This window comes from Pseudophryne corroboree, chromosome 4 (assembly GCF_028390025.1).
Source record: "Pseudophryne corroboree isolate aPseCor3 chromosome 4, aPseCor3.hap2, whole genome shotgun sequence".
NCBI lineage: Eukaryota > Metazoa > Chordata > Amphibia > Anura > Myobatrachidae > Pseudophryne > Pseudophryne corroboree.
Window position 1 is genome coordinate 880,978,871 of NC_086447.1, and position 20,162 is coordinate 880,999,032.

The window sequence follows — 20,162 nt, forward strand, 5'->3', positions numbered from 1 at the left end:
AGCGATGCGACTAAGATGCATTTTAATGGAAACAGTTGCACATAAAGACGCTCTGCCCTACCGAGTCACGGCATGGTGTGACTACAAGGACAGGTTAAAGTGACTGCAGCAAGGATTTACGAGGACACAACTGTATACTGTCCTAAAGATCTTTAAAACTGTTTAGTCTGCATTTTTATCCGGTTAGGTTCTTGATAATAGATCAAGAACCTAACTGGTAGCCAGTCACATGGTGGATAGTTACCACATTGACATTCATAATGTCGATACTAGAATGTTGACATGGTTCAACATGATGACGGGCACCAAGTCATCATGTTCACAATGTCGCCTTTTGAAATGTCACCTTGTGAAATTTCAACATTCTACCCACACAAGCACGTGGAGAATATACAAACTCCACACAGTTAGGGCCGTAGTGGGAATTGAATTACTGTGAGGCAGTAATGCTAACCATTACACCATCGCAAAGGTACCTTGGCGTGTGTGCAGTGCTTTTGTGGTGCATGCACAGTCTGCCGATAATAGCTCAGTTGCATGAACATTGGCATTACGTACAAATCGTTTCCAGGCCCTGTTTACAATGTTGGCAAGATCAGATCTTCGCACCCTTTGTCTGAAATTATTGCATCATCATTCTCACAATCTGCATGAGTCTTGATGTGTGTTCCTCCCTTCCAGTTCCGGAGGAGAACATTGCTACCATGAAGTACGGGGCCCAGGTAGTGAAGGGAGAGCTGAAATCGGCTCTGCTGGATGGGGACACTCAGAACTATGATTTAGACCATGGTTTTTCCCGACACCCGATTGAAGATGACTGTCGCTCCGGATTAGAAATAAAGCTGGGCCAGCCCTCCATTATTAACCACGTTCGCCTTCTCCTGTGGGATCAGGACAGCCGGTGAGAACCACTCTGACATAATCACTGTTCTGCACTTACATGTATTTCTTGTGCGCAGACGTTACTGTCTTCATATGGTCATCCCCACTCACCATTACTGGGCACAGTATGTACACTATCCAGTCAGTGTCAGGGTGATAGTGATTTAATTTTTTGGTTTGTTTTTTCCCTGAAGTTACACAAAATTCAGTTCCTTTAAACTAATATGGTGACACATGGATTTAATGGCCAGAGGTTGGGGATCTCAGACTGATAAAATGGTCAAAGGCTTGTGACCTCAGACTGATGAAATGTTTAGAGGTTGGGGACCTCAGAATGATGAAATGGCCAGAGGCTGAGGACCTCAGAATGATGAAATGGCCAGAGGCTGAGGACCTCAGAATGATGAAACGGTCAAAAGTTTGTGACCTCACACTAATGAAATGACCAGAGGTTTGGGGATGAACTTAGACTGAGGCAAAGACCGAAGCAGGGGACCTCAGACTGATGCAATGGCCGGAGGCTGGGGACTTCAGACTGATGGAATGGCCAGAGACTGGGAGAGGAACATAAACTGAGGCAAAGAATAAAGCAGGGGACCTCAGACTGATGAAATGGCCAGAGGCTGGGGACCGCAGAATGAGGAAAAGACCACAGGTCAGGGACCTCATACTGATAAAGTAGCCAAAGGATTGTGGCCAGAGACTGGGGGAGGGCCTTAGACTGAGGCAATGACCAGAAGCAGGGGACCTCAGAATGTGGAAATGACCAGAAGCTGGGGACCTCAGACTGATGATATGCAGAGACTGGTGATCTCAGACTGATGAAAAGGCCAGAGACTGCGCTAGAACTTTAGACTGAGGTAAATCAGTGGGCTGCAGACTGATAAAATGGCCAGAGACTGAGGACTTCAGACTGATGCAGTAGTTAAAGGATTGTGACCTCAGACTGATGCAGTAGTCAAAGGATTGTGACCTCAGACTGATGCAGTAGTCAAAGGATTGTGACCTCAGACTGAGGTAAAGACCAAAAGCAGGGGACCTCAGACTGAGGAAATGGCAAGAGATTAGGGGAGGACCTTAGACTGAGCTAAAGACCGGAAGTAGGGGACCTCAGAATGATGAATTGTCCAGAGACTGGGGATCTCAGACTGATGAATTAGCCAGAGGCTGTGGACCTCAGACTGGTGAAATTGCTAGAGACTGGGCGAGAACTTTAGACTGAAGTAAAGCAGGGGACCTCAAACTGATAATATGGTCAGAGACTGGGTAATTCATACTGATGAAATGGTCAAAGGATTGTTGGCCCAATTCAGCATGGAACGCAGGTACGATTGCATTTGCATGCCGGGGCCTTTTGAAGTGTGCGCACACGCAGAAGCGCACTGCTTGTGTGCACACTGTGAGATGCGACGCCTCTGCCTGATTGACAGGCAGAGACGTTCGTGGGACGGGAAGGGCGTTGCGTTCGCGTTTTGTGGACGGTGATACGGTGTTGGGGGGACACGGTCCGGACAAAGCAGGCGTGTCCGGACCATTTGCGGGGATGGCCGCGGCAGCTGCTTGACGTCACATGCAGCCGCTGCGACCCAAAAGATGGCGGGCTGCTGTCTGCCTTAGCAGCTAGGTTGCATAGGCAGAGGGCAACCCTAAACATGCGAAAGCATCGGTGTTGTGCGATGAGCTTGCATGCTTGGGGGGGGGGGGGGGGGCAGGATGCGGCATGCGGTACGGACTTTCCCATGTGCTGGGCGTCCCCCCGCATGTTTGTGTAATGGATTGTAGGGGAAGTGTTCGCAACGCCGACTGTCGGGATCCTGGCGCTCAGCATACCAGCGCCGGCATACCGACAACTATTCTCCCTCTTGGGGGGTCCACGACACCCCTGGAGGGAGAATAAATGTCGTCGCGTGCCACCGTGCCCGCGGTGTGGCGAGCCCGCAAGGGGCTCTTTTGCGCTCGCCCCGCTGCCGACATGCTGGCGGTCAGTATCCCGACAGCCAGCATAACGTAGTAGACCCGATTGTACATGTGCGATTTTTCACACATCTACGATCCATGCTGAATTAATCCCTGTGACCTCAGACTGATGCAGTAGTCAAAGGATTGTGACATCAGACTGATGCAGTAGTCAAAGGATTGTGACATCAGACTGATGCAGTAGTCAAAGGATTGTGACATCAGACTGATGATATGGCCAGAGGCAGGGGGAGGACTTTAGACTGGGGTAAAGACCAGAAGCAGGGGATCTCAGACTGATGAATTGGCCAGAGGCAGGGGACCTCAGACTGATGGGTTGGGGCTGTGAGTAGGGTTACCACCTCATCCCGTTAATTCTGGTCACATATTAATTACACAGGTTCTGTGGCTGATTAAAACCAGGTGAAATATAGTCTTGAAGTCAGCCAGCCACAGAACCTGTGTAATTAATATGTGTCCAGAATTAAAGGGATGAGGTCATAACCCTAGCTGTGAGGTCAGCATACCGACTCCGGGAACCCAACCGCAGAATGCCGGAAGGGGAGGGGGAGGATGCCAGCAAACGGTCAAAGGCTGGGGACTTCAGATTCATGAAATGGTCAAAGGATTGTGACCTCAGACTGATGCAGTGGTTGATTGTGACCTTAGACTGATGAATTGGCCAGAGGTTGGTAATCTCAGACTGATGAAATGACTAGATGCTTGGCCTGGTCTGAGAAAATAATGAGGACTAAAGACTGATGCCTCGTCTGATTGTTTGCCATAGGTCTTATTCCTACTACATTGAAGTATCCATGGATGAACTGGACTGGATACGAGTCATTGACCACTCGCAATATTACTGCCGGTCCTGGCAGAAGCTCTATTTCCCGGCTCGTGTCTGCAGGTAAGTGATCTCTATCCACACTTAGGCTGATAAATGTTTTGGACAGTATTTAAATTACAAACCATTTTACAGCTGGCATAGCAGGGGCTGCACGCAGTCCTACCTCTGCCCTTTAGGAGATATGACATATATAGCCTGACACTGTGTGATATTCTGGTTTATGCAAGTGACCGGCGCTCTGTTCTGTAGCCTGCAGCCTTGTTGTGATAGAAATGTTGATAATTGCACTGTGTAGAGAGCAGGGTTTCCAACTGTCACAAAGAATCAATGTATCCGTGATTGTTATTAGATGAACTTTTTTGACCCTTTACAAATCACATCCTTTTCTTCACCCTGCTCTTCAGTTTAGCAGGTGATCACAACTTTTCAGATTTGCTCTCATCATTCCTTGTACCCTGAGCTGTACTCTCTCTGCTGGGTTGAAGTGTTGGGTTATCTGCCTTTTCCTGCAGTGCTTACAAGAGAGTATCATTATATTCTTCCTATAAAGAACCTGTTGACACCTCTCCTCACTCACACTAACTCCCCCCTCCACACTGTGACCCTCGACCCTTGTTGCTGTAGGCGATGTCAATCGCATCTGTTATTTACTCGTTACTTAATACAATTTTCACACGTCAGGCTGATTCATTGCAGTAAGTTCCCTGTGTTGTAATCTGTCGGCCCAAATTTTCTTGCTGCAGTTATTAGTACAACTGTAGTACAGAGTGGATCCACTTGGTGGCACTGTTGTCTGTGCTATAAAATGGTTGTAACTTTTTTGGTCATAATGGGGCAGATGTATTAAGCCTGGAGAAGTGATGAAGCAGTGGAAGGTGATACCGCACCAGCTAATCATTACAGGTTTAAAAAATGACAGGAGCTGATTGGCTGGTGCGTTATCACCTTCCACTTATCACTGCCTTATCACTTCTCCAGGCTTAATACATCTGCTCCTCAGTGTCTTATCTGTGACTTTCTTACGCAACACTCATTTTTACTGAAAACACAACACACTTTTTGGTTCATGACCAACCTGAAATAATGGGTTTCCATACCAGAGATTGTCTAGAACTGTGACAGGACATAGGTATTTGAAAGTACATTTATTGTTTATAGTTTGGGGGGGTTACGCACGTGCCCATAATTCTGATTTTATCATATTAAGGGGCAGGTGGCTGCGCACAGAATGGGTAATTATGGGAGAAAAACGTCCCTTGTGGTTTGTTCCCAAATCTGTGGGACGCATGAAAACACACGCAAGTTTTTCCTGACCGAGAACCCATATAGTATTAATGTTATTGAAATTGCCCTGTGGCTGGTAACATATAATGTATAAATCACTCAATTAGGATAATAATTCTTGGGGCCCATACACACTTGACGATAAAATAAGCGACGTCGTTCATTTCAGCCCTCATCAACGACGTCGCTCATTATATCGTCAAGTGTGTATGCATCCGACGATCACCGATGCGCGGCCCCGTGGGACGTTAACGACCCTCGCTTATCTGTGGAGCATGTATGCTCAATTTCCACTATGGTCGTTACCGACCAGAGACGTCGTTGAATGTGTATGGTGTGAACGACCAACGACCAACGACCAAGCCACTGTTCACCAGCCCTGTTCCCAGCTCATTATTTTAATAAACTGTTCAGCTTGGATGCTTCAACGATGAATGGTCGTTGGTCGTTGGTCTTTGGTCTTTGGTAGTGTGTATGCTCATGTCGTTTGCTCAGCTGTTCAAGGGAAGTTCAAGGGAAGTCGTTAACGACGGTCGTTAACGATGTGTGCATCGTCAAGTGTGTATGGGCCTTAAGTAGATTTTTATTATTATTATTATTATTATTATTATTATATGTTTTACGGATAAGTGGGCAGAAAATAAATCAAGTATGTACTGTTTCATAATTAATATTTTAGGGTGATCTCAAAGCATAAGGGAAAACTCCAACTGAAGCTTTTATAGTACAGGAGGTGCTAGCGGTGTGTTATTGTATATTACAGGAGGAGCTGGCGGTGTGTTATTGTATATTACAGGAGGAGCTGGCGGTGTGTTATTGTATATTACAGGAGGAGCTGGCCGTGTGTTATTGTATATTACAGGAGGAGCTGGCGGTGTGTTATTGTATATTACAGGAGGAGCTGGCGGTGTGTTATTGTATATTACAGGAGGAGCTGGCGGTGTGTTATTGTATATTACAGGAGGAGCTGGCGGTGTGTTATTGTATATTACAGGAGGAGCTGGCGGTGTGTTATTGTATATTACAGGAGGAGCTGGCGGTGTGTTATTGTATATTACAGGAGGAGCTGGCGGTGTGTTATTGTATATTACAGGAGGAGCTGGCGGTGTGTTATTGTATATTACAGGAGGAGCTGGCGGTGTGTTATTGTATATTACAGGAGGAGATTGCAGTGTGTTGTATACTACAAGAAGAGGTGGCGCTATGTTGTATATTACAGGAGGAGATGGCATGGTGGTACTGTATATTACAGGAGGAGCTGACAGTGTGTTATTGTATATTACAGGAGGAGCTGGCGGTGTGTTATTGTATATTACAGGAGGAGATTGCAGTGTGTTGTATACTACAAGAAGAGGTGGCGCTATGTTGTATATTACAGGAGGAGATGGCATGGTGGTACTGTATATTACAGGAGGAGCTGACAGTGTGTTATTGTATATTACAGGAGGAGCTGGCGGTGTGTTATTGTATATTACAGGAGGAGCTGGCAGTGTGTTATTGTATATTACAGGAGGAGCTGGCGGTGTGTTATTGTATATTACAGGAGGAGCTGGCGGTGTGTTATTGTATATTACAGGAGGAGCTGGCGGTGTGTTATTGTATATTTATAGGAGGAGCTGGCGGTGTGTTATTGTATATTACAGGAGGAGATTGCAGTGTGTTGTATACTACAAGAAGAGGTGGCGCTATGTTGTATATTACAGGAGGAGATGGCATGGTGGTACTGTATATTACAGGAGGAGCTGACAGTGAGTAATTGTATATTACAGGAGGAGCTGGCAGTGTGTTATTGAATATTACAGGAGGAGCTGGTGGGGTGTTATTGTATATTACAGGAGGAGCTGGCGGTGTGTTATTGTATATTACAGGAGGAGCTGGCGGTGTGTTATTGTATATTACGGGTGGTGCTGGCAGAGCGGCACTGTATATTACAGGAGGAAATGGCAGGGTGGTACTGTATATTACAGGAGGAGCTGGCGGTGTTTTACTGTATATTACAGGAGGAGATGTCATGGTGGTACTGTATAGTACAGGAGAAGCTGGTGGTGTGTTATTGTATATTACAGGAGGAGATAGCAGGGTGGTACTGTATATTGCATTAGGAGCTGGCAGGGTGGTACAGTATATTACAGGAGGAGCTGGCAGGGTGGTACTGTATATTACAATAGGAGCTGGCAGGATAATGTATATTACAGGAGGAGCTGGCAGGATAATACTGTATATTACAGGAGGAGCTGGCAGGATAATACTGTATATTACAGGAGGAGTTGGCAGTGTGGTACTGTATGTTACAGGAGGAGTTGGCAGTGTGGTACTGTATATTACAGGAGGAGCTGGCAGGGTGGTACTGTATATTACAATAGGAGCTGGCAGGGTGGTACTCAGAGCCGGCCCTAACCAATATGATGCCCTAGGCAAGATTTTGGCTGGTGCCCCCTAGCACCGCCGCTGGTTCCGCCTCTGACCTTGCACCTCTTTCCCAGCACCATCACCCCTCATCCATAGCAGTCCTTATTTTGGTGTTTGTACTCCCTATATTTTAAATAGGAACAGTTCGCACATTTGGCACACAGCCCAAAAAGGGGTGTGTTTTTGCTGGCAAGGGGCATGGCCACACAATAGTAACCCCAATTCCAATTACGCCATACAGTACTGCAACTTTATTCACATTTAATCATGCGATAGTGTCCATAATTCAAATTACATCTTACAGTAGTATCACTTTACCTTATAAATGGTACTCCTCACAGTAGAGCCCCTTATTCACATTACATCACACTGAATTGCTCCTTATTCACATTACACCACACCCTATTGCTCTTTATTCACATTAGATGACGCAGGAGTGCCCTTTCTATACGCAACGCCACATAGTAAAGCACCTTATACACATAATGCCACACAGTCCTTATAAACATAATGTGCCTTACACATTATGACAACCTTTATTAATGCCCTTTTACACATAATGTCCCTTACACATATGCTGCACATTATTAATGCCCTTATACACATAATGACACACATAGTGCCCCTACACATTTGCTGCACATTATTAGTGCCCCTATACACATTGGTGGTCATTCCGAGTTGTTCGCTCGCAAGCTGCTTTTAGCAGCATTGCACACGCTAAGCCGCCGCCTACTGGGAGTGAATCTTAGCTTAGCAAAATTGCGAACGAAAGATTCTCAAAATTGGGAATAGAAATTTCTTTGCAGTTTCTGAGTAGCTCGGGACTTACTCTACCACTGCGATCAGTTCAGTCAGTTTCGTTCCTGGTTTGACGTCACAAACACACCCATCGTTCGCCCAGACACTCCTCCATTTCTCCAGCCACTCCCGCGTTTTACCCAGAAATGGTAGCGTTTTTTCACACACTCCCATAAAATGGCCAGTTTCCGCCCAGAAACACCCACTTCCTGTCAATAACATTACGATTACCAGAATGAATAAAAAACCTTGTAATGCCGTGAGTAAAATACCAAACTTCTTAGCAAATTTACTTGGTGCAGTCGCAGTGCGAACATTGCGCATGCGCAATTAGCGGAAAATCGCTGCGATGCGAAGAAAATTACCGAGCGAACAACTCGGAATGACCACCATAATGTCACACATACAGTAGTACAATGATACACATATGCCGCACATTATTAATGCCCTTATACACATAATGACACACACAGTGCCCCTTACACATATGTTGCACATTATTAATGCATTTTTACATGACACACACAATGCTCCTTACACACATTCCGAACACTACTGCACAACCAACCCACTCACATGCACACAGCACTCACACTGCCACTAACACTGTGACCTCTGCCTCTGCTTGGATACAGATGTGTCCTCATGAATCTTGCCTCAATGCTAACGTCGGGCACATTTTTTTTAATGAAAATGCATCTTATTTGCATTGCTATGTGGCTAGGATGCACAAGCAGCTTCTGCTGATTAAACTGATATGCAGCATGCCTATATACTGTGTGAGACTGTGGCTGTATCTGCATATGAAATGCTACACACAGAATATAGGCATGCCGCATATCATTTTAATCAGCAGAAGCTGCTGATGCCCCTAGGCATATCAAATGCCCTAGGCAATTGCCTAGTTTGCCTATGCCTATGGCCGGCTCTGGTGGTACTGTATATCACAATAGAAGCTTGCAGGATAATACTGTATATTACAGGAGGAGTTGGCAGGGTGGTACTGTATATTACAGGAGGAGCTGGCAGGGTGGTACTGTATTTCTCTTACGTCCTAGAGGATGCTGGGGTCCATATTAGTACCATGGGGTATAGACGGGTCCACCAGGAGCCATTGGCACTTTAAGAGTTTAATAGTGTCGGCTGGCTCCTCCCTCTATGCTCCTCCTACCAGACTCAGTTTAGAAAATGTGCCCGGAGGAGTCGGTCACAGCTAGGGGAGCTCTACAGAGCTTCTGTAGAAAAGTTTATCTTAGAGTTTGTTTTTTTACAGGGAGGCTGATGGCAACAGCCTCCCTGCATCGAGGGACTGAGGGGGGGAGCAGTGTCCGCCCTGCGGGGTCTTGAGCCACTGACTCTGCTCACTGGACATTGACCTCCAGAGGGGACAGATCGCACCCCGCCACAGGGGAACTCTCACCCCTGCAGCCAGCCACCACCCCCTCACAAAGCTGAAGTTTGGCGAGTTAGTCACTGTCCCCCCTTACAAGCGGGGCGTCAGTGTGAAGAGGGTGGCTTAACGGTGGGAGCGCGGTTTTAGCTGTGCTCCGTGAAGGCTCAGCGGTACTGCGGTGCGGCGCTGTGAGGGGCGCCCTGAGCCAGTACAAGACCCTATACTGACCACACCAAGCCTGTCGGGGTCTGCGGATCTCAGCCAGCACAAAATTCCTCAGGCGAGTATAATCTTCATCGAGAGCGGGAAGACAGAGCCATTGAAGGGGCGGAGCTTCTCCTCAGAGCGGACCCAGCAGCGTTCAGCGCCATTTTTCGTGTCTGCAATCACTGCCAGTGGATGTCCAGGTCCCTCCATAGCAACTCCAGCTATCTGTACGGTACCAGGGGGTTGTAGAAGGGAGGGGAGGCTGTATACAGGCTGTGTCTCCTATTAAGGAACTCAGTCAGCGCTGGTTAGGGTCTCCCTATACCTCAAATAGCGCTGTATGTGGGTTGACTCCAATCTCTGTGTCTCTCTGCCATTCTTGGGGGGAAACTCTGTCTACCCAATACCCTGTGTGTTTGTGGGGTGTTTGGTGTGTGTGTGACAACATGTCTAGGGACACTGCAGAGGATGCTGCAGAGGATTTATCTTCCCAGGAAGACTCCATTCCATGTAATCAGGATTGCACTGTTTTATCACAGATCCCAGCTAGAGAGCCAGAATGGTTAGCCTCTCTTAGGGGGACTATTTGTCAGATTTCTGATAGGGTTGCTAGGACTGAGCATGCTACTCAAGTTCTGCAATCCTCTATGGTCGTATGGTCGGATACTGCTTCATCGGGGTCCCCTGCGGTACATTCTCACAAACGTGCACTTGCAATGCTTATGCAGGATGACACGGATACCGATTCTGACACTGCAGACGGTGACGGGGATGTGTCGAGGGGGACGGCATCACTTGCTAAGGGGGTGCAGTTGATGATTGAAGCCGTGAGGGATGTGTTACACATCACTGACACAGCTCCTGAGCAGGTTGAGGAGGCCTTTTTCACAGACAGTAAGAAGCCCCCCCCCTCACCTTCCCGGCATCCAAAGAATTGAATGCTATCTTTGAAAAAGCCTGGGAAAATCCGGAAAAGAAATTCCAGATCCCTAAGAGAGGGTCTTGGTTGCTTTTTCCTTCCCAGAGGAAGATAGAAAAAAGTGGGAGTCTCCGCGGATAGTTGACGCCTCTGTCTCCAGGCTGTCCAAACAGGTGGTATTACTGGTCCCTGGATCTACCGCGTTGAAGGACCCGGCAGATCGCAAGGTGGGTGCTACGCTAAAATCCATTTACACGGCTTCAGGGGCTATACTGCGGCCTACTATAGCCTGTGCTTGGATTGCAAAAGCTATTGCCAGGTGGTCAATCACTCTGCAGGAGGAATCGACTACGATGGATAAAGGTGACGTTGATTTATTTTTACGCCATATTCAGGATTCTGCAGGATTCCTGGTAGATTCCATGAAGGACCTGGATTCCATGACTGCGGGGATCTCCTCTATGTTCGTCTCGGCTCGCAGAGGTCTCTGGCTGCGCCAATGGTTTGCGAACGCGGAATCCAGAAAGTGTGGAGGGCCTTCCTTATACAGGTCAGGCTCTCTTTGGGGAGGTGCTAGATGCGTGGTTTGCCACGGCTACAGCGGTTAAGTCTCCATTTCTCCCCTCAGCTGCACCGGCTATAAAGAAGCCTTTTACACCAGCCACGTCACAGTCCTTTCGGACCGCGAGTCCTAGAAAGAACAAGCCTTCGAACACCTTCTTCAGAGGTGGTCGTGCTAAAGGAAAGAAGCCTGCTCCCGCTGGCTCCCAGAACCAGAAGCCCGCTTCTGATACCCCAAAGTCCTCCGCATGACGGTGAACAGCTAGGCCTGGAGGAAGGTCAGGTGGGGGCAAGACTCCGGCATTTCAGCCACGTCTGGGTGTCGTCGGGCCTGGACCCCTGGGTACTGGATATAGTGTCCAGAGGGTACAGACTGGAGTTCCAAGATCTCCCGCCTCACCATTTCTTCCTGTCAGGCTTACCAGCTCTGTTGGCAGACAGAACAATTCTGGAAGCTATCCAGAAGTTGGTGGTGTCCAGGGTCATTGTTCCAGTTCCACCTCATCAGTGGAACAAAGGTTACTATTCGAACCTTTTCCTGGTACCGAAGCCGGATGGTTCGGTACGGCCAATTCTGAACTTAAAATCTTTGAACCCCTACATCATGGAGTTCAAATTCAAAATGGTGTCTCTGAGAGCTGTCATCTCAGGTCTGACGGAGGGGGAGTTCCTGGTGTCCCTGGACATCAAGGATGCGTATCTCCACGTTCCCATCTGGTCTTCACATCAGGCATATCTCAGGTTTGCACTGTTGGACGATCACTATCAGTTTCAGGCGCTGCCGTTTGGCCTCTCCATGGCACCGAGGGTCTTCACCACGGTGATGGCGGAGATGATGGTTCTCCTGCGCAAGCAAGGGGTGAACATAATTCCGTATCTGGACGATCTCCTGATCGAGGCGTCTCAAGGGAGAAGTTGTTGCGATCCATTGCTCTCACAACACATCTGCTCAAAGAGCACGGTTGGATCCTGAACCTTCCGAAGTCTCATCTGGAGCCGACAAGGAGGCTGTCTTTCCTGGGAATGATCCTAGATACGGAAGTGCAGAGGGTGTTTCTGCCGGTGGAGAAAGCATTGGTGATTCAATCAATGGTCCGGGATGTCTTAAAGCCTACCCGGGTCTCGGTTCATCAGTGCATCCGCCTTCCGGGGAAGATGGTAGCCTCCTACGAGGCTCTACAGTACGGAAGGTTTCATGCTCGATCCTTTCAGCTGGATCTCTTGGACCAGTGGTCGGAATCTCACCTACACATGCACCAGAGGATCCGTCTGTCTCTGAAAGCCAGGATTTCGCTCCTCTGGTGGATACAACTGCCTCACCTTCTGGAAGGCCGAAGGTTCGGGGTTCAGGACTGGATCCTTCTAACCGCGGATGCAAGTCTAAGAGGTTAGGGAGCGGTCGCTCAGGGGGAAACCTTCCAGGTAAGGTGGTCGGATCAAGAATCCCTTCTCCCGATAAACATTCTGGAGCTAAGAGCCGTGTACAACGGCCTTCTGCAAGCAGCACACCTTCTACAGGATCTGGCTGTTCAGGTGCAGTCGGACAACGTGACCACAGTGGCCTACATAAACCGACAAGGTGGAACGAAGAGCAGAGCTGCCATGTCAGAGCTGTCAAAAATCCTCCTCTGGGCAGAAAGGCACGAGGTGGCGATGTTGGCAATCTTCATTCCGGGTGTAGACAACTGGGAAGCAGACTTCCTCAGCAGACACGATCTCCATCCAGGAGAGTGGGGCCTCCATCAGGAGGTGTTCGAGGAGGTAACCGGTTGGTGGGGGTTTCCTCACACAGACATGATTGCCTCCCGCCTCAACAAGAAGCTGCGGAGGTACTGTTCCAGGTCGAGACACCCACAGGCAGTGGCGGTGGACGCACTGATAACGCCGTGGGTGTTCACGTCAGTGTATGTGTTCCCTCCACTTCCTCTGATACCAAGAGTTCTTCATCTGGTAAGAAGAACAAAGGTTCTGGCAATCCTCATTGCTCCGGACTGGCCAAGGAGGGCTTGGTTCGCGGATGTACTGGATCTTCTGCTGGAAGATCCAAGGCCGTTGCCTCTTTGGGAGGATCTGCTACTGAAGGGGCCGTTCGCTTATCAAGACTTACCACGGCTACGTTTGACGGCATGGCGGTTGAACGCCAGATCTTAGCTCGGAAGGGTATCCCAATTGAGGTCCTTCCTACCCTGATACAGGCTAGGAAGGGGGTAACGTCTAAACATTACCATCGCATTTGGAAAAAGTATGTTTCTTGGTGTGAGGCCAAGAAGTTTCCTGTGGTGGAGTTTCAACTTGGACGTTTTCTCCTTTTCCTGCAAGCAGAACTGGATATAGGACTGAGATTAGGCTCCATCAAGGTCCAGATCTCTGCTTTGTCCATCTTTTTCCAAAAACAATTGGCTGTCCTCCCTGAGGTTGAGACCTTTTTGAAAGTGGTTCTGCACATCCAGCCTCCCTTTGTGGCACCAACGGCACCCTGGGATCTTGATGTGGTGTTGCAGTTCCCGCAATCTGCTTGGTTTGAGCCTCTACAGGAGGCTGATCTCAAGTTTCTTACATGGAAGGCGGTCACTTTGTTGGTCTTGGCTACTGCACGTAGCGTGTCGGAATTGGGGGCTTTATCTTGTAAAAGCCCCTATCTGATCTTCCATGAAGACAGGGCGGAACTTAGGACTCATTCACAGTTTCTAGGTTGTATCGGCTTTCCATATCAACCAACCTATTGTGGTGCCAGTGGCTACTGACTCCTCAATTGCTTAAAAGGCCTTGGATGTAGTGAGGACTTTGAAGATCTATGTGAAGAGGACAGCTTGTCATAGGAAAAGTGTCTCTCTGTTTGTCCTCTATGATCCCAAGAAAATTGGGTGTCCTGCTTCTAAGCAGTCGATTTCACGCTGGATCAGGTTCACTATCCAGCATGCTTATTCCACGGCAGGATTGCCGTGTCCAACATCTGTGAAGGCACACTCTACTCGTAAAGTGGGCTCTTCCTGGGCGGCTGCCCGGGGTGTCTAGGCTGTACAACTCTGCCGAGCAGCTACTTGGTCTGGGTCGAACACGTTTGCCAAGTTTTACAAGTTTGATACTTTGGCCTCTGATGACCTCCAGTTTGGTCAAGCAGTGTTGCAGGAGCCTCCGCGCTCTCCCTCCCGTATTGGGAGCTTTGGTACATCCCCATGGTACTAATATGGACCCCAGCATCCTCTAGGACGTAAGAGAAAATAGGATTTTGGTTACCTACCGGTAAATCCTTTTCTCGTAGTCTGTAGAGGATGCTGGGCGCCCGCCCAGCGCTGCGTTTTCCTGCATCGGTTTTCTAGTTCAGTACTGCCTGGTTCCTAGGTAAGTTATGCGTTATTTACGGTTTCAGCTGTTGCTGAGTTGTTCCGGCATGTTGGCCGGATTTGCCTGTTGTGTGAGCTGGTATGAATCTCGCCACTATCTGTGTAATTCCTTCTCTCGAAGTATGTCGTCTCCTCGGGCACAGTTTCTAGATCGAGTCTGGTAGGAGGGGCATAGAGGGAGGAGCCAGCCCACACTATGAAACTCTTAAAGTGCCAATGGCTCCTGGTGGACCCGTCTATACCCCATGGTACTAATATGGACCCCAGCATCCTCTAAGCACTACGAGAAAATAATTTACCGGTAGGTAATTAAAATCCTATTATTACAATAGGAGCTGGCAGGATAATACTGTATATAACAGGAGGAGTTGGCAGGGTGGTACTGTATATTACAGGAGGAGCTGGCAGGGTGGTACTGTATATTACATTAGGAGCTGGCAGGGTGGTGCTGTATATTACAGGAGGAGCTAGCAGGGTGGTACTGTATATTACAATAGGAGCTGACAGGGTGGTACTGTATATTACAATTGGAGCTGGCAGGATAATACTGTATATTACAGTAGATGTTGGCATTATGTTACTGTATATTAGAGGAGGGGCTGGCATTGTGTTACTGTATATTACAGGAGATGTTGGAATTGTGTTACTGTATATTACAGGAGGTGCTAGCATTGTGTTACTGTTTATTACAGGATATGTTGGATTTGTGTTACTGTATATCACAGCAGATGTTGGCATTGTTACTGTATATTACAGAAGATGTTGGCATTGTGTTACTGTATATTAGAGGAGGAGCTGGCATGTTGTTACTGTATATTACAGGAGATGTTGGCATTGTGTTACTGTACATCACAGAAGATGTTGGCATTGTGTTACTGTATATTACAGAAGATGTTGGCATTGTGTTACTGTATATTACAGGAGGAGCTAGCATTGTGTTACTGTATATTACAGGAGATGTTGGCATTGTGTTACTGTAAATTACAGGAGGAGCTAGCATTGTGTTACTGTATATTACAGGAGATGTTGGCATTGTGTTACTGTATATTACAGGAGCAGCTAGCATTGTGTTACTGTATATTACAGGAGGAGCTAGCATTGTGTTACTGTATATCACAGCAGATGTTGGCATTGTTACTGTATATTACAGAAGATGTTGACATTGTTACTGTATATTAGAGGAGGAGCTGGCATTGTGTTACTGTATATTACAGGATATGTTGGCATTGTGTTACTGTATATTACAGAAGATGTTGGCATTGTGTTACTGTATATTAGAGGAGGAGCTGGCATTGTATTACTGTATATTACAGGAGACATTGGCACTGTTACTGTATATTACAGAAGATGTTGGCATTGTGTTACTGTATATTACAGAAGATGTTGGCATTGTGTTACTGTATATTAGAGGAGGAGCTGGCATTGTATTACTGTATATTACAGGAGACATTGGCACTGTTACTGTATATTACAGAAGATGTTGGCATTGTGTTACTGTATATTACAGAAGATGTTGGCATTGTGTAACTGTATATTAGAGGAGGAGCTGACATTGTATTACTGTATATTACAGGAGACATTGGCACTGTTACTGTATATTCCAGAAGATGTTGGCATTGTGTTACTGTATATTACAGAAGATGTTGGCATTGTCTTACTGTATATTAGAGGAGGAGCTGGCATTGTGTTACTGTACATCACAGAAGATGTTGGCATTGTGTTACTGTATATTACAGAAGATGTTGGCAGTGTGTTACTGTATATTACAGGAGGAGCTAGCATTGTGTTACTGTATATTACAGGAGATGTTGGCATTGTGTTACTGTATATTACAGGAGGAGCTAGCATTGTGTTACTGTATATTACAGGAGATGTTGGCATTGTGTTACTGTATATTACAGGAGCAGCTAGCATTGTGTTACTGTATATTACAGGAGGAGCTAGCATTGTGTTACTGTATATCACAGCAGATGTTGACATTGTTACTGTATATTACAGAAGATGTTGACATTGTTACTGTATATTAGAGGAGGAGCTGGCATTGTGTTACTGTATATTACAGGATATGTTGGCATTGTGTTACTGTATATTACAGAAGATGTTGGCATTGTGTTACTGTATATTAGAGGAGGAGCTGGCATTGTATTACTGTATATTACAGGAGACATTGGCACTGTTACTGTATATTACAGAAGATGTTGGCATTGTGTTACTGTATATTACAGAAGATGTTGGCATTGTGTTACTGTATATTAGAGGAGGAGCTGGCATTGTATTACTGTATATTACAGGAGACATTGGCACTGTTACTGTATATTACAGAAGATGTTGGCATTGTGTTACTGTATATTACAGAAGATGTTGGCATTGTGTTACTGTATATTACAGAAGATGTTGGCATTGTGTTACTGTATATTAGAGGAGGAGCTGGCATTGTATTACTGTATATTACAGGAGACATTGGCACTGTTACTGTATATTACAGAAGATGTTGGCATTGTGTTACTGTATATTAGAGGAAGAGCTGGCATTGTATTACTGTATATTCCAGGAGATGCGGGCACTGTTACTGTATATTCCAGAAGATGTTGGCATTGTGTTACTGTATATTCCAGAAGATGTTGGCATTGTGTTACTGTATATTAGAGGAGGAGCTGGCATTGTATTACTGTATATTACAGGAGACATTGGCACTGTTACTGTATATTCCAGAAGATGTTGGCATTGTGTTACTGTATATTACAGAAGATGTTGGCATTGTCTTACTGTATATTAGAGGAGGAGCTGGCATTGTGTTACTGTACATCACAGAAGATGTTGGCATTGTGTTACTGTATATTACAGAAGATGTTCGCATTGTGTTACTGTATATTACAGGAGGAGCTAGCATTGTGTTACTGTATATTACAGGAGATGTTGGCATTGTGTTACTGTATATTACAGGAGGAGCTAGCATTGTGTTACTGTATATTACAGGAGATGTTGGCATTGTGTTACTGTATATTACAGGAGCAGCTAGCATTGTGTTACTGTATATTACAGGAGGAGCTAGCATTGTTACTGTATATCACAGCAGATGTTGGCATTGTTACTGTATATTACAGAAGATGTTGACATTGTTACTGTATATTAGAGGAGGAGCTGGCATTGTGTTACTGTATATTACAGGAGATGTTGGCATTGTGTTACTGTATATTACAGAAGATGTTGGCATTGTGTTACTGTATATTAGAGGAGGAGCTGGCATTGTATTACTGTATATTACAGGAGACATTGGCACTGTTACTGTATATTCCAGAAGATGTTGGCATTGTGTTACTGTATATTACAGAAGATGTTGGCATTGTCTTACTGTATATTAGAGGAGGAGCTGGCATTGTGTTACTGTACATCACAGAAGATGTTGGCATTGTGTTACTGTATATTACAGGAGGAGCTAGCATTGTGTTACTGTATATTACAGGAGATGTTGGCATTGTGTTACTGTATATTACAGGAGGAGCTAGCATTGTGTTACTGTATATTACAGGAGATGTTGGCATTGTGTTACTGTATATTACAGGAGCAGCTAGCATTGTGTTACTGTATATTACAGGAGGAGCTAGCATTGTGTTACTGTATATCACAGCAGATGTTGGCATTGTTACTGTATATTACAGAAGATGTTGACATTGTTACTGTATATTAGAGGAGGAGCTGGCATTGTGTTACTGTATATTACAGGATATGTTGGCATTGTGTTACTGTATATTACAGAAGATGTTTAGCATTGTGTTACTGTATATTAGAGGAGGAGCTGGCATTGTATGACTGTATATTACAGGAGACATTGGCACTGTTACTGTATATTACAGAAGATGTTGGCATTGTGTTACTGTATATTAGAGGAGGAGCTGGCATTGTATTACTGTATATTACAGGAGACATTGGCACTGTTACTGTATATTACAGAAGATGTTGGCATTGTGTTACTGTATATTACAGAAGATGTTGGCATTGTGTTACTGTATATTAGAGGAGGAGCTGGCATTGTATTACTGTATATTACAGGAGACATTGGCACTGTTACTGTATATTACAGAAGATGTTGGCATTGTGTTACTGTATATTCCAGAAGATGTTGGCATTGTGTTACTGTATATTACAGAAGATGTTGGCATTGTGTTACTGTATATTAGAGGAGGAGCTGGCATTGTATTACTGTATATTACAGGAGACATTGGCACTGTTACTGTATATTCCAGAAGATGTTGGCATTGTGTTACTGTATATTACAGAAGATGTTGGCATTGTCTTACTGTATATTAGAGGAGGAGCTGGCATTGTGTTACTGTATATTACAGGAGATGTTGGCATTGTGTTATCGTATATTCAGGAGGAGCTAGCATTGTGTTACTGTATATTACAGGAGGAGCTAGCATTGTGTTACTGTTTATTACAGGATATGTTGGCATTGTGTTACTGTATATTACAGAAAATGTTGGCATTGTGTTACTGTATATTACAGGATATGTTGGCATTGTGTTACTGTATATTACAGAAGATGTTGGCATTGTGTTACTGTATATTACAGAAGATGTTGGCATTGTGTTACTGTATATTACAGGAGATGCGGGCACTGTTACTGTATATTAGAGGAGGGGCTGGCATTGTGTTACTGTATATTACACGATATGTTGGCATTGTGTTACTGTATATCACAGCAGATGTTGGCATTGTATTACTGTATATGACTGAAGGAGCAGTCTGTGTGTTATCATAGCTCACCCCCCAGCAGCTGTAAGTGGGGGTCCTGCAGACAGTGGGCTGTTCCAGGCTCGGGTAATATAGCAGCTGTAAATGCGAGGTCTGAGCGGTCTTTGGAGTTAGATTTCCTTTTCCCAGCGAGGGGACGGAACGAGCAGGAGGAGATTTTAAATCGCTGCCTGTTTCTGTGTAACATCTTCCTTATTGCTCCCGTTACAGCCCCCCCGGGAGTCCTGCAGAAAACGCAGGAAGATCAGCAAGCACTTTTGAAAAACTCTGAATAAATTACTGCCATAAATTTTTATTTTTTCCCTACTCATGGTTTGGGAACTTAATTCTGCCGGGGGCGGGTTTATCACCAATGTTGTCTTGGCATGGCGTAGTTCAATTAATTTTGTGTGACAAGCTTCAGGCTTTTCCCTTTTATTTCTGTCCAATTCTTCCAGCTCGCGATACGGAGAGGACAGTTTGTTATGTTTTCTGCCTGTGGCTCCTGGGATCTCATTAAGGGCAATGCAAACATGCGCCACCATCTCTTTATTTTACACCTTGTTTTTCTGCTGACTTGAGGTTCGTTTGCGTTGTCACATTAAAGGAAGAGTAACACACCCATCACGTCCTATAGTATTCGCGCAGGATATAAGCAGCTGTCGGCAGATAACACACGGGTACAGTTTAAGCCTCTGCGCTCCTGGGAGTAGATCCGATGTGACCGGAGAAGCCAGTGCCAGTTCCCAGTGCTTAGATCAGCCTGGGAAGAGATCTGTTAGGCCCAGGACAAATAGATGAGCTGCTGAGTGAGATCGGAACACT

General features: G+C 45.9%; 1 protein-coding gene across 7 annotated transcripts in view; it reads left to right on the top strand.

Moving 5' to 3' along the window:
• The window catches only part of BTBD9 (BTB domain containing 9), a 260,485-nt gene that overhangs the window by 38,401 nt on the left and 201,922 nt on the right, over positions 1-20,162 (top strand). For all 7 annotated transcript variants that reach the window (XR_010176244.1, XR_010176243.1, XM_063918860.1 and 4 more), the window contains exons 5-6: positions 682-901; positions 3,626-3,745. Coding sequence is in view for 5 of the 7 variants with exons in the window: in XM_063918860.1 (XP_063774930.1) it covers positions 682-901; positions 3,626-3,745 (340 nt within the window). In the remaining 2 variants the exon portion in view is untranslated. The remainder of the gene's footprint in view (positions 1-681; positions 902-3,625; positions 3,746-20,162) is intronic.